Source organism: Podarcis muralis, chromosome 10 (genome assembly GCF_964188315.1).
Source record: "Podarcis muralis chromosome 10, rPodMur119.hap1.1, whole genome shotgun sequence".
Lineage (NCBI taxonomy): Eukaryota > Metazoa > Chordata > Lepidosauria > Squamata > Lacertidae > Podarcis > Podarcis muralis.
This window is the reverse complement of record NC_135664.1, coordinates 37,494,091-37,507,302: the sequence shown is the minus strand read 5'-3', so window position 1 is coordinate 37,507,302 and position 13,212 is coordinate 37,494,091. Positions and strand designations below refer to the sequence as shown.

At 40.4% G+C, this 13,212-nt stretch overlaps 1 protein-coding gene across 1 annotated transcript in view; it reads right to left on the bottom strand.

The window, feature by feature from the left end:
• The window catches only part of TMTC2 (transmembrane O-mannosyltransferase targeting cadherins 2), a 183,470-nt gene that overhangs the window by 56,151 nt on the left and 114,107 nt on the right, over positions 1–13,212 (bottom strand). Inside the window, exon 4 of the mRNA XM_028747009.2 lies at positions 11,996–12,110. Coding sequence (XP_028602842.2) covers positions 11,996–12,110 — 115 coding nt within the window. The remainder of the gene's footprint in view (positions 1–11,995; positions 12,111–13,212) is intronic.

Below are 13,212 nucleotides of genomic sequence, written 5' to 3'. Positions count from 1 at the left end.
CAACCTAGCAGTTCGAAAGCACCCCCGGGTGCAAGTAGATAAATAGGGACCGCTTAACAGCGGGAAGGTAAACGGTGTTTCCATGTGCGGCGCTGGTGCTGGCTCGCCAGATGCAGCTTGTCACGCTGGCCACGTGACCCGGAAGTGTCTGCGGACAGCGCTGGCTCCCGGTCTATAGAGTGAGATGAACGCACAACCCTAGAGTCTGGCAAGACTGGCCCGTACGGGCAGGGGTACCTTTACCTTTACCTTTACATCATTTTGAACCAATATGGCAGACCAAAATGTCACTTTGGCATGACTTTCCCCATTTGGCAGGGGGAATATATGTTCAGTTGCCCCTCGCTATATTATCAACAATCAGCCAATCAGAATCACACATACTTCATATAGGTATTGCTCTTTCTGAATCTGTGTACTGTAGATAATTTTATCCCTAGCCCACAACTCTCGGCGGGGGGCAAGAGGGAGAGGGTGGAAGGCAGGCAGGAAATAATTTTATTTCACTTTTTGAACACAAGGCATAGGACAGGAAAATAATTCTCCACAGTTTTCTGAGTTGAGTAGATAAGAGGGCAAAAAAGTTTTCTTTTTAGTAAAGCCCTTTATTTTTATTCATGTTATAGTAAAATTACTTTGATACATTCCAACAAAACTTGAAGAGTGTTACATGCTTATATCAGTCACATATAACAAAAAAAGATTGAGTGAGGACACTACTGTATTGAATAACTGAATCACTGAATACCAAAGGCTTCAATTCTCCATGGCATGGCCTCTCTATAAGCATGGCGAAGGTCTTACATTAATGCCAACTTCTATTTGCATGGATTTTTGGGGACCGTACATTAACAAATTGATTGTGTTGTATAGATGCTTGGAAGGAGTCAGATTCTGCACTTTCCCTTGCCATCCTCTCAGGGATGGTCTACTGGAATCTTTGCAATGGAAGGCAACATCTGAACAGGCAGCCCTTAGTTTTCCATTTACAACAGGTTAGACATGGAAGAGTGTACACTAACAGAATGACACAAGCTAGTGCAGTGTTCATGTGTTGCACTAGGATCTCAGAGACCAGAGTTCAAATCCCCACTCAGAAATAAAGTGACATAGGGGTAATTGCTATAATTTTATTTTGGTGAATGATACATGCTGCCTGCAATCTTCTGTTCTCTTACGTGGAGTAAGTTACATGGAGCTCTTCATTTCATTGAACAGAGAAACTAGCCACAGAGTGGTTGGCTTAATATTACAACAGATCACTCACTAGTTGGCGGTTTTGCTTTTTATTATTTTATAGGATTGAGAGAGCACTGCTGAACAAAGATCTAAGTTTGTGTACACCACTGAGGATGGATGACTTGTAGACAGTGGCTAAACAGTTAAATATAGTAACTCAAATAATAATAGATCCCAAGTTCAGGCCTGCTGCCCACAGCTGTTGTACTTTTTCCTCTCTCTCCTGGTGATAAGTCACTAGAATGATACTGTGCTAAGCCACAATGAAAGACAGAGACAAGAATAAAGCTCAAAAACTTTTTCTGGATAAAGATAGAAAATTGGATAACTATAGCAAAATTATATGATTGCATAGGATGCAAAATTGTAGTGATTATATTTGAAGAAGATGCAAGATATACGACTGGAAAAACTCCCTGAGAAAATGCAATACTTTCTCAGAGAGACAATGAAGAAGAAAATCAGGTTTTTGCAACTATCTGAATAAAGACAGGATAGTTATCAAAGACCTGGAAAGATACTGGCCTGTGGTCGATATATATGTGTTATATATTACATTCACAAACACCTGCATGCATGTTCCACAAAAATTATGCCTAAATCCTGAAATTTCCCCCCGTCTTCTAAAATACATGGAGTCCACAGAAGGAGGACAAAGCATTTGTAGACCAAGCTATGCTCTAGAAACGCTCCCAAACCCACCATTATTTCTTTGGCCTGTTCCTTTCTGTCTGTACTGATGCCCAATTATTGAGTGAAATCCCAGAGAATTGGCATTCCTCCTTTGGTCTCTCAAAGTAAAACTGCACACCACTTTTCTTCCCTATTGTGCCATGCTGAAATAGTATGAGTAGGGGTGAAGGGATGTCTATCTGTAACTTTTCTCGTTACAGAAACAGTGACATAACATCATCATGCAAAGGCTGTTGCACCACACTTGCAAGGAGCAAGATGAAGATGCATTTGCAGAGTTCTAAGAGAAAAGCAAACTGAGGTTGACTCTTAACAAGAAACAGAAGCTTTCAATCTCATCTTGCAGTATGAAAAGGAGAGGGGAAGCCACAAGATTCATGCAAGAACAACAAACAGTGGTCTGTTATTATGTCTGAACCATGCCATTGTAGTGGCCTTCTCTTCATCCATAACAATCACAAAGTTTGAGACAAAGCAGTGATGGGCACACTGAAAATAAGGTAGATGTAGAACAACGCTTCAGTCACAACACGTCACAACTTTGGGATACTAAAGCAAGCACAGAGGTTGAATTAATTTTCCGGTTGCTCTCTGCTTTGCCTATACAGTTACTCTTTGATATATTCGCTCCATAATCCCCTTGTTTTGGAAAGTCTCTATTGTTATGAACTTTAGATTAGATGCTTGCACATACTGAAACAATTAACTATTGTTTTTGTAGTGCTCCGTATATAGCATCACTTTTGTATTATGTTTATGCCACTTGGATATTCTGCTCTCTTCATTAGAGGACCTCAGAACTAATTTTCTGCTTTTATTAGCAGCTTTAATATTGGCATCCACTGAGGCAATACAGATTTATTTTTCCCTTCTGTTTCAGAATACAGACTGTTTTACAGCTGTTTTACTAGCTATTTAAAATTCATATAGATGCAAAATGAAGAGCAGATGCAAGAGTGAATATTGAATTCTGGTAAATAATTAGCCTTGCTTAATACTGTTTATAAACTTTGGTGGAACATAGTCTTGCACATGACCTAGAGATTCTTCATCAGGCAAAAATAAGGAAATAAAAATCTTTTTCCAAAAGTGAAATTGCCTCTGGATGGGTGTTTGATACCCTATCCCTTTTGCTGTAGTGTCCAAAAGAAAATGTTGAGTGGGCTTCTGCAGTTTTATTTCCACCTTTAAAAGGAAAATATCTAATGAAGACACATATATTATACACACACAAAGGAAGAGAGAAGAATCATAAAATTTTACAATTGGAAGCAACTTTGGAAGTAATCTTGTTCAATCTTAGAACCACACTGCTCAATTAGGAAATACAATACAGGATGCATTTGTAGCATTTTACTCTGTCAGATGACTATCTAGCCACCAGCGAAGAAGAGTCATCACTTTTTGACATTTTCTGTTCCATCGTCCTACAGTTTTCACCCTTAAGAAGGTTCTCCTAATGCTAGGTAACTTCTTAAGGGTAAAAACTGTTTGACGATGGAACAGAAAATGTCTCTGTGATACTGGAAGACAGGCATCAAATCTCCCCTTAATCTTCTATATCCAGTTCTTTCAACCATTTGTCACACAACTTGGTTTCCAGACCCCTCACAGTCCTGGTTGAGCCTCTGGATCCACTCTACTGTATCAATGTCCTTCTTAAACTGTAATTCCAGAAACTGGCAACTTTGTGAAAGCAAACAAGTACAGTCGTACATCGGTTCTCAAATGCCCGGGAACTCATAAGTTTCAGCTCCCTGACGATCGAAAACCAGAAGTGAGTGTTCCGGTTTATGAATGTTCTTTTGGAAGCCGAACATCCAACGGGGCTTCAGCAGCTTCTGATTGTCTGCAGGAGCATGCTGCAGCCAATCAGAAGCTGTGCTTTGGAAGTCGAACAGACTTCCGGTACGGATTCTGTTCGACTTCCAAGGTACGACTGTAGCAGCATTTATGGGGCAGGAAATAATGTCTAACAACAACAGCAGCAACAGCAATTTCATATGCCGCCCATCTGACTGGTTTGTCCCAGCCACTCTGGTTGGCTTCCAACAAATTAAAATATCAAGCACAGTAAAATGAAACCTCCAGCTTAAAAGTGAAGAAACTCTGCTAGGTATTTTTGCGAAGTATCTTGAACCAAAAACATGTGTTTCTCCAAACTCATTTATTTATTGATAACTGATATTTTGGAACTAGTGTAGCTTTTTAATAGATTTTTAAAAAAGACTTTCCCCCACAAAACAGCTGAAATGTTCAGTCAGTTACCTAACAATCTGTATAAAATGCTTGTAGAACCCGCTGCAAAAGTTCACCCTTGAGAAACAATTCCCACCCACACAAATTGTCTTAGATTGAAAAAACAACAACATTTTGCTTTGGGCTCTTATGTTAAAGTTAAATAAGGAAGCAGGAGACTGAAAACATATCTACATTTCTAACAATTCAACGTACTAAAAAATAATGTTTCAGAGGAAATTATTTTGCATCTCTCTAGTTTGTACATTCTATACTTAAATATACTTTAAAGGCATGGCACATCAATGATAATAAGGATTAATTTCAAGTGAACTATCAAGACATGATGAGTCTAAGTAAGGTAGAATTAGTGCTAGGCACAGACTTTTTGCAACATACAGATTTCCTACAGTTAACCATTTTAAACTTGTAAAAAGACAAAAGATGTAATTATCAGGTGGTTAGAATAATTTATTCTGATGTTTCCCAGGCAGTTTCTACTCCCTACCATTCTCTGCTTTTGAACTTTACACACTATAACTTCAGCCTTGAAAAGTCTCACATTGGCATAATTCAGACGTTATGCTATAATAAGGCATGCCTAATGTCCTTCTTTTCTCACATCTTATCATCTCCTCTCCTTCTGCAAAGCTGGGAGGAGTTGCTCAGAAGCTTCTGCCTTTGATGAACCACAACTTACCATAATGTCTGAACTCACTGATTGTGATTAACTGTGGTTGTTTTAATCCAGTCAGCGTTGGAAACCAAGCTTTGAAGTTGTCCTGTTTGAAATTAACTAAAGTTAATGTTAGTTTATGTTATCCACAGTTTGTTGATTCAGATGACATGACAAACTGTAGTAAACCAAAAGTTATTGTTGTTGTTGTTGTTTAGTCATGTCCGACTCTTCGTGACCCCATGAACCAGAGCACGCCAGGCACCTCTGTCCTCCACTACCTCCCGCAGTTTGGTCAAACTCATGCTGGTAACCTCGAAAACACTATCCAACCATCTCGTCCCCTGTCGCCCCCTTCTCCTTGTGCCCTCCATCTTTCCCAGCATCAGTGTCTTCTCCAGGGAGTCTTCTCTTCTCATGAGGTGGCCAAAGTACTGGAGCCTCAGCTTCACGATCTGTCCTTCCAGTGAGCACTCAGGGCTGATTTCCTTAAGAATGGATGTGTTTGATCTTCTTGCAGTCCATGGGACTCTCAAGAGTCTTCTCCAGCACCATGATTCAAAAAACAACAACACCAAAAGTAGAAGCTTCCAAAATCTTCCTCCTGGATTTAGCATGGTGCCCAAGCTTAGCTAATAGGTCAAGTTTATGCATATACTATATGCTGTATCTGCATGATATGATAATATGCTAAACTTTTCATTTTAAAAATGATGCAAATGTGTTAGGCTGATGTAGCTGAACTGATAGCAAGGCTTCATTCAGTGGAATGGAAATATAAGCAATTTTTGGCACTGCCCCCTCCCCCTGAATCCCTGCCAAATTTGTTCCAGATGACTGGGGATCCCCACATAAAAAAATTAGGGGAGCAGAGACTCACAGGGAAACTGCTGAAAATTGCTTCCTTCCTCATTTCACTGAAGGAAGCCTTACCATCAGCTGAGAAAAACCAGTTGATACAATCCTAAATCTCTATTCATGTAGAGATACTTCCTCATGGAAATAATTTTGTCTGTGTGTCACATTGATAAAATATCACTTTTAATTAGGGGTGCATTGAATATTCATGATTTTTGCTTGCAATAGCAAGCATAACAGCAAACCATTTGGCTCTTTAATTTAGAATAGTGATAAGCAACAGCCAAGAACCAAGGGTAGAGCAGGCTGGTTGACATTTTGGCTGTGAAACAATGCACACTAATCACAGACAAAACCCTATCCTTGTGTACTTGTTTTTGCATATGAATGCCACAAGCATGCAATATTACTCTGCACTGCAAGAATATACTTATCCATAAATAGGGAAGATTTTGCATCTACCTATATTTAAAATGATTCTAAAGAACCAGTTAATGCTATGACAAGTGATAAAATGATTTACTGCTGACATCTCCCTTTCTTAAAGCCATCTTGGTTGGGACTTTTTGAATTCTTTCAGAAAATTATCTGAAAGCTCAAAAGGACCATTCTGAGTGCTTTCTTGACAGCCATTTATTCTCTCCAACCTTCCCTACACTTGCCTTCATTACTCTAGCCAAGTTCAAGCATTTGCCTGAACCATACCTATGTTGAAATGTGGGGATGGGGCATGGACCATGCACAAAAGCCCTGCTCCTAGCAATCCCATGTGCATCGGGCTGGTGTGTTCAGGCTCCAGCCTTCTGCTTTGAACAGGGAAGACGTGCAACACATTTTTACTTGTATTCACTTAAACCTGAGTAGAACCCTCTTAGCAAGCGGGGACACTAATCAAGCAACATCACCCATCATCCAAGGTGTTCCATTCAAGAGAACAACCACCAACACCCCTACATATGTTGCCCACTCAACAGTGGAAGCTCAAAGGGAATTCAGACAGGGGTGTTTGGGTGGGGCTTGCATGAGTGCCACACCCTCATCCAAACATTTAAACATTGCATGTTCGGGAAAATATCAGAACATGGATTATTTTAGCAAACTTACCAAGCAAGAGGGGTAAGGCGGTAAACGATTTGCAAGGAAAGCTCTCTCACTGTTGGCCTCTTCTCCATCCCTTTCTAAGGGCCCAGAACCCCTGGCGATCTATAGTCCTACACCCTGTTGGTATGGTTTTATGACCTAACAGTGACCCAAGAAACAGCTTCCCTCCTCCTGGCTGCTGCTGCTGCTAGAATACAAGAGGGCAGAGGTAGTCTGGAATAAGGCTGAGTGTATTTACAGACCAAGCCAAAATTAAAAGGCATTTTTGGTTCACCTCGTAAAAAGACCATTGTTTTCAACCTGGGGGAGGGTCACTTCAAAATCCATTCAATTCAGAAAATTGGCAACAACACTATATGAGCACAGTCAGTAGTAGTTAAGGCTGGCAGGAGGGTGCAGAAGGGGGTGGGAATCATGCTTTGAAGGAGCAGGGGTGGGGGAGATAATATATGTTCCCATGCCTGCCCCCCAACCCCTTAACTATGGTTAAAGATTGGTTGTGCTTTGTTTGCACTGGTGATGAATTTGCTGTGGCTTACTTTGTATCCTGCGCAACACAATATGGGTATCATTATTTTTCCTCTTTCATCCACTTTTCTTTCTATAAAAGTAGTATTAAACCCAAGTACTATATATTCCAAATTTGCAAAAGCCTCTGGAGGTAGATAAGCCAATAATTATAATCCAAAGCTAACAGGCTGGCTCAGACTGTTTTCAAATCAAAGGGTCAATTTTGTGACAGATCCTCATGGCTAGATATCTGTAAAAAAATATGCTTGGTTTGCAAGCTTGCTATAACCATACACTTTGAGTTTCCAGTTCAGAATACACAGTTTGTAGGGAAATATATGGTGCGTATACAAATTTAGAAAACTGAGGCATGGCTACTTGCCAGAGCATTCCAAACTGAGAAGTCTATCACCTTCTAGGACAGCATTAAGGTGGCCAATTTGCACAAGTTACATGACTATGCAGGGAAGCACTGCACACACAGCAGGAAGTTCACTGAAACCTTTTCCTGTACCCACTCACATGGCTACACTTGAAAATTGTATTTCGTTTCAAAATTGCCTTGCCCATTCATTGTGTGCAAGCTGCTGTAGTAGAAAATTCAAGGATACCTTTGGCTGCACATTGCTCCATAAGATGGAAGGCAAGTCAGACACAACAGAATTTAGAATCTTAATTTCATGAAGTGTGTCCACAATTTTCCCTGAAGATTTAGTTTGTGTAGTTCCTGATAAACATAAGCACTGAAGTTACATATATTAGCAAGACATGTTTCCTTTTTCCTGTGGCAGCTTGCCAGCTAACTATTGCCCATGGCAATTCTACTATTGTTTTCATAAACCACAGGTTTATGTTGCACCTTTGGAAACAGCCAGTTGCCCCAGGACACAAATGAAGACAGAGTGAGACTGAGAGCTGGTGTTATTAAAAACGAATCCTTTAAAAACAATGGAAGTGTAATTTACACAAGGTAAATTGAAGAGCACATAAAACTTGGCTTAGGAATTCCAAAGAGCATCTTCAACAGCTGAAGATGCAAATACATTTTTAAAAATATTAAAAGTAAAAGGTCTTGCTGTGATATTAATAACTGGCCACAGGCACATCAGGGCTAAGAGAAGTTTGCTTCCACCTGTTGTGGAATGCTACATCTAGGAGCATTGTTGCGGCCAGCCCTGGAAGATGGGAGACAAGGTTGCTTGGCATACGCACATATGCCAGCACCCATGTTGGGGGGGGGGAGGAGTTTAGTAGCCTTGGTTATACCCCTAAGGGACTCTCTGGGCCATTGTTCACATCTCCCTGACCCCCTTCTGTTTTAATATAGGTCTACCAGTTGTTTCATGGGACACGGGTGGCGCTGTGGGTTAAACCACAGAGCCTAGGACTTGCTGATCAGAAGGTTCAAATCCGCATGACGGGGTGAGCTCCCATAGCTCGGTCCCTGCTCCTGCCAACCTAGCAGTTCGAAAGTACGTCAAAGTGCAAGTAGATAAATAGGTACCGCTCCGGCGGGAAGGTAAACAGCGTTTCCGTACGCTGCTCTGGTTCGCCAGAAGCGGCTTAGTCATGCTGGCCACATGACCTGTACGCTGGCTCCCTCGGCCAATAAAGCGAGATGAGTGCCGCAACTCCAGAGTCGGCCACGACTAGACCTAATGGTCAGGGGTCCCTTTACCCTTTATCTTTACCAGTTGTTTCAGGGCTGTGTAGGAATTTCTTGCTTGCCTGCACATTTGGAACAGCAGAGTTTTTTCTTTCTTTCTTTGCCTACTGGATTCAGAGAAGATTGGTGTTTAGGAGTAGGTGCTGTTCAATAGGTTGATGTGGTCAATATGATTTCATGGTGAAGCTGGCAGGGAAGTGTGGGGAAGGTTATGGTTAGCTAAGTAACAGGTGAGCACACCGCAGCACTGTCTGGGCTATGAGGCCCTTGGTCTGGATACAGAGCATTCTTAAGGCTTATGTGTGCACCTGCTCAGAGTTTTGAGGCCTGGGAAAGGAAATGCCTTGTCCTGTCCCTTAGAATGGGCAAGATTTGGCTCACCAAAAGCTGAAGTTAAGATCGCTTTCCCCACTCTTCTCATTTCCCCATGCATATGTAGTTTAAATAAAATGTGTTCATAGTTCAACCCATCACTTGTGTTTCACCTCTTAATTCCTGGATCCAGTCGCAAATACGCAGGATTCAGATATTGTAGAGAGCCACTTCTCTTCTGTCTTTTCAAAAAGAGATACTGAAGAGATAGGCATATCTTAATGGCACTTGCCAAGATAACAAATGAGGGGCACTGTCATAAATCTCTGTAGAGGAGATTTATAAAAGTTAAATGACAGATTAAGCTGAAAATCATTGATTCCTGCATAATTGGCATTTGGCAAAGAATTCGGGGTTTAGCCATCCTCTAACATCAGCCAAAGGACTTAAAGGTAGGTAGTAACTCACCATCTATAAATCTCTGGAAGTGTTGGTTGAAAACAAGGGTTCATTCAGTATAAGGCAAATTAGCTAATGTTCTGAGAAATATGTACTAGGAATGAATTTGGGAAGGGGAAACAATTAAAAACACACTGAAATATGAATGTATCAGTTGACAGATAACAACTGATACAGCATGCCTGGGTTCAGTATAACCAAATTCCCAAAAAGTATTTTATTTAAAAGATTTATCTTCTGTCAGTTACCAAACAGCAGCAGGAACAATAACAACAATTCAGTGCAATCTATAACAATTTGATAATGGTCAGAATGCTAATGATCTTGTCACATCCTATATCCATATACATATATAAAGCACCATATAAACAATACCATCAAAATGTAGCATTCATGACCAAATCAGTATATTCAAATGGGTTCATGCATCTGGAGGCTGGCATATGTACAGGCTTCTCAGTGAATATACATAGATGGAAACTAACAGACATTACATAGGAGTGAAATCATGATGACTGTTGTGGGCAGTAGATGGAAGTAGTGTTATCTTCACTGGAAGATATGAAGACCACAACGTGTGTGTGTGTGTGTGTGTGTGTGTGTACGTGCATGAACTGTACTTCTACACTGAAGAAGTCAAATATTTATGCATCATTACAGTTCTTCTTGCAATTCTGCATTATGCCTGGCTTCAGAAAAGAGAGAACGAACAATAGCTTCAATAAGCCTGCTTTTAGAAATGTTCATGTTTAATCTTATGCTTTTTATTTTCAAAACTTACTCTTCATTACACATTTCTTGATCTCTACAGCATATTAGAAAATGAGCTTCCAATTCCTAAACAGGTGTTGTTATGAAGATTAATTTATCAATTACACATTACCACCAAACATTTTTTTTTGTAAAGCAATGGTTGCTACGGAGAAAGGTATATTGTGAAGCTGTATTCTAATTTCATTTCACATTAATTCATATGCACCACAACAAAGAAGACAGGAAGGTGCCATATGGTACACAACTTAAGTGGCCTGACTAAGCAAGTGGTAACTTTTCGGACAGGCAAGGCAGACTAGGGGGCTGACTGTATCTAGCTAGTTAAGGCTGCAGTGATTCTAAATAATCCTAGCACCAACATATATAGCACTGCACACACCACACACATTGTTTACAAACTTTTACTCAGAATAGTCCTATTGAAATGAATGATCATGACTAAGTTAGGATCATTAATTTCAATGGGTCTTTTTGAATGAAAGCAAGTTGAATACCACCCTTTGTATTTACCAAGAGCCTTCCTATCCAGAGGTACTCAAAGATGCCTTCAAAAAGTCTTCACATAACACAAACTGATTAAGGAGGTTGACAGGTTCTTTCAGGAATGAATTTCATCATATCGGTGTGACAAGGCAGAAAACTCTCCTTAACCTCAACAACTTCACTGTGCAGCATATAGAACGCAGAACAGGAGATTCCCAACAGATATCACACAGCAGGGATAAATGATGGAGGAATGCATTCCCAAAGGTTCTGTGAACCACTTTTAGTACAATGTGGGAAACATGACTCTGATCCAGGCCATTTTGGGCTTTAAAGTTAAGCACTAGTGGGGTAAAATTGGGCTCGGGAGTACTATATAGGCAAGTATTTCAGATGAACTAAATATGGTATTGTATTCTCTCTGAATTCCACCACTGTTAGAAGGCTCACTACAAGAATACTGCATTAACCTTGAACTTCCAAGTCATTTTCTAAAGATAGCTCCATGCAGATTGCAACACAGTGGTCTAAACAGGAGATCCCCAGAACATGGAGGATGGGTGTCAAAGAGAAATGGCTATAATTGTTGATTCCCTAACTCAAGCTGACAGGCAAAGTTGTACTGCTTCAGGATTTTTGGGCATGCTGAGAAATACTAGTGAACGGTCTCTTTGTTGGGGAGGGGCTGGGACACAGGCAAGGGCCTATTCAGAGACACAGCAGCAGAACACCAGATCTTTGGGGAAATCAACTTCTGCTACTCACCGCAAAACAGAGTTGAAATACATGATGATCTGATAAATGTGGAGAACAGAAGGAACCCTGTCTATCTGAGTTTGAAGTATGATGAATGAAAGGGCAAGGGGGCAGAGGCAGAAAAAACAACAGCTAAATATCATCTCCATTTCCAGGAGCCAAATAAATGGCCTCATTCACAACCAGGCTTTGCAGATGAAAATAGCATAAGGAAAGCCATGCATACTTACAAATTATAAAGCATATCAGCCATGTTGCTGCGGTAGTACAAGGCATTCCTATAGGCGCTTTCAGCTTCAGAAATCTTGCTCTGACTCTTCAGAACATTTCCAAGGTTACCCCATGCTGCCAAGAGAAAAAAAAAGCAGTATTCAGAGAGAGAGACAATCCAATTATATGGAATGTAGTACCTGAAGATCAAGAAGGACCTCAGGGAGAAAAACCCATACAATTCTCTCTTTTCTTTTCTCCAACCTGGAGCAGCAGAAGAAAACATCCTCCTCTTTTTATTATACTGCATTGTTTCTTCTATTAGCAACAACAATATGCATGCTCTACAGTTTAATCCCCAGAGTGCATATATATTGGAAAAAAGTCATCTGTTGGTAGGATCAGGAGCAACACTGGAATGCTGAAAGTTGAGAGGAAACAAACAAGTGAGGCACAGCAATTGAATCATGCAGCCTGCACAGGCCTCGGATAACAAAAGAGGAAATTCCCCTTGAGATAGCACACTTCAAGAGCATCAGCTTTGTAGCATGGGCACTTTTATACTGTTTTATTTATAAATGACTTCTATTCAGAAAAACTCACCTTCAGAGGCAGGACATAAACAATCAGGATTTCAATGGGACATAAAAGCAATTACCGTATCATAGGTATGCTTGAAATCAATAGACAAGTAGATGGATCAGGGAGCATTACCATGTGAACAACTGAAGTACACTGGTATGCAAGAATAGACAAATGAAACATAGATTTGTGAACAAGTGAGTAGATGTCCCTACAACATTTGGGTTACGGTGTGAAACGGGAAAGTTCAAGCTATCGGATCTGGGCAACAGAAAACAAGAACATTATTGATTCTGCCCAAGTCACTAGGAAAGAAAGAAATAGAAGATGGAGGGAGGGGAATTATAGGGATATCCATGGCATGGTCAAAACCAAGGGATTCTCCTTTGCAGAATGCAATATTCTCTGCATCATTTTCCTATATATTTTTAGACTGACTCTCAACATTCTGTGTAGCTTCATATACTGTAGTTCAGCTCCAACATTTATATCTTCCAAATCAGGCAGGTGCATCAATGTCTTAAGAGCACTAGGCTAGTAACTGGCTGGCAGAGGCAGTATTAAATAATGGACAATAGATACACTCACATGTATCACAAACATAATAATAATAAAAAATAAATAACTAAATAAATTATATCCCGCCCTCCCCGGC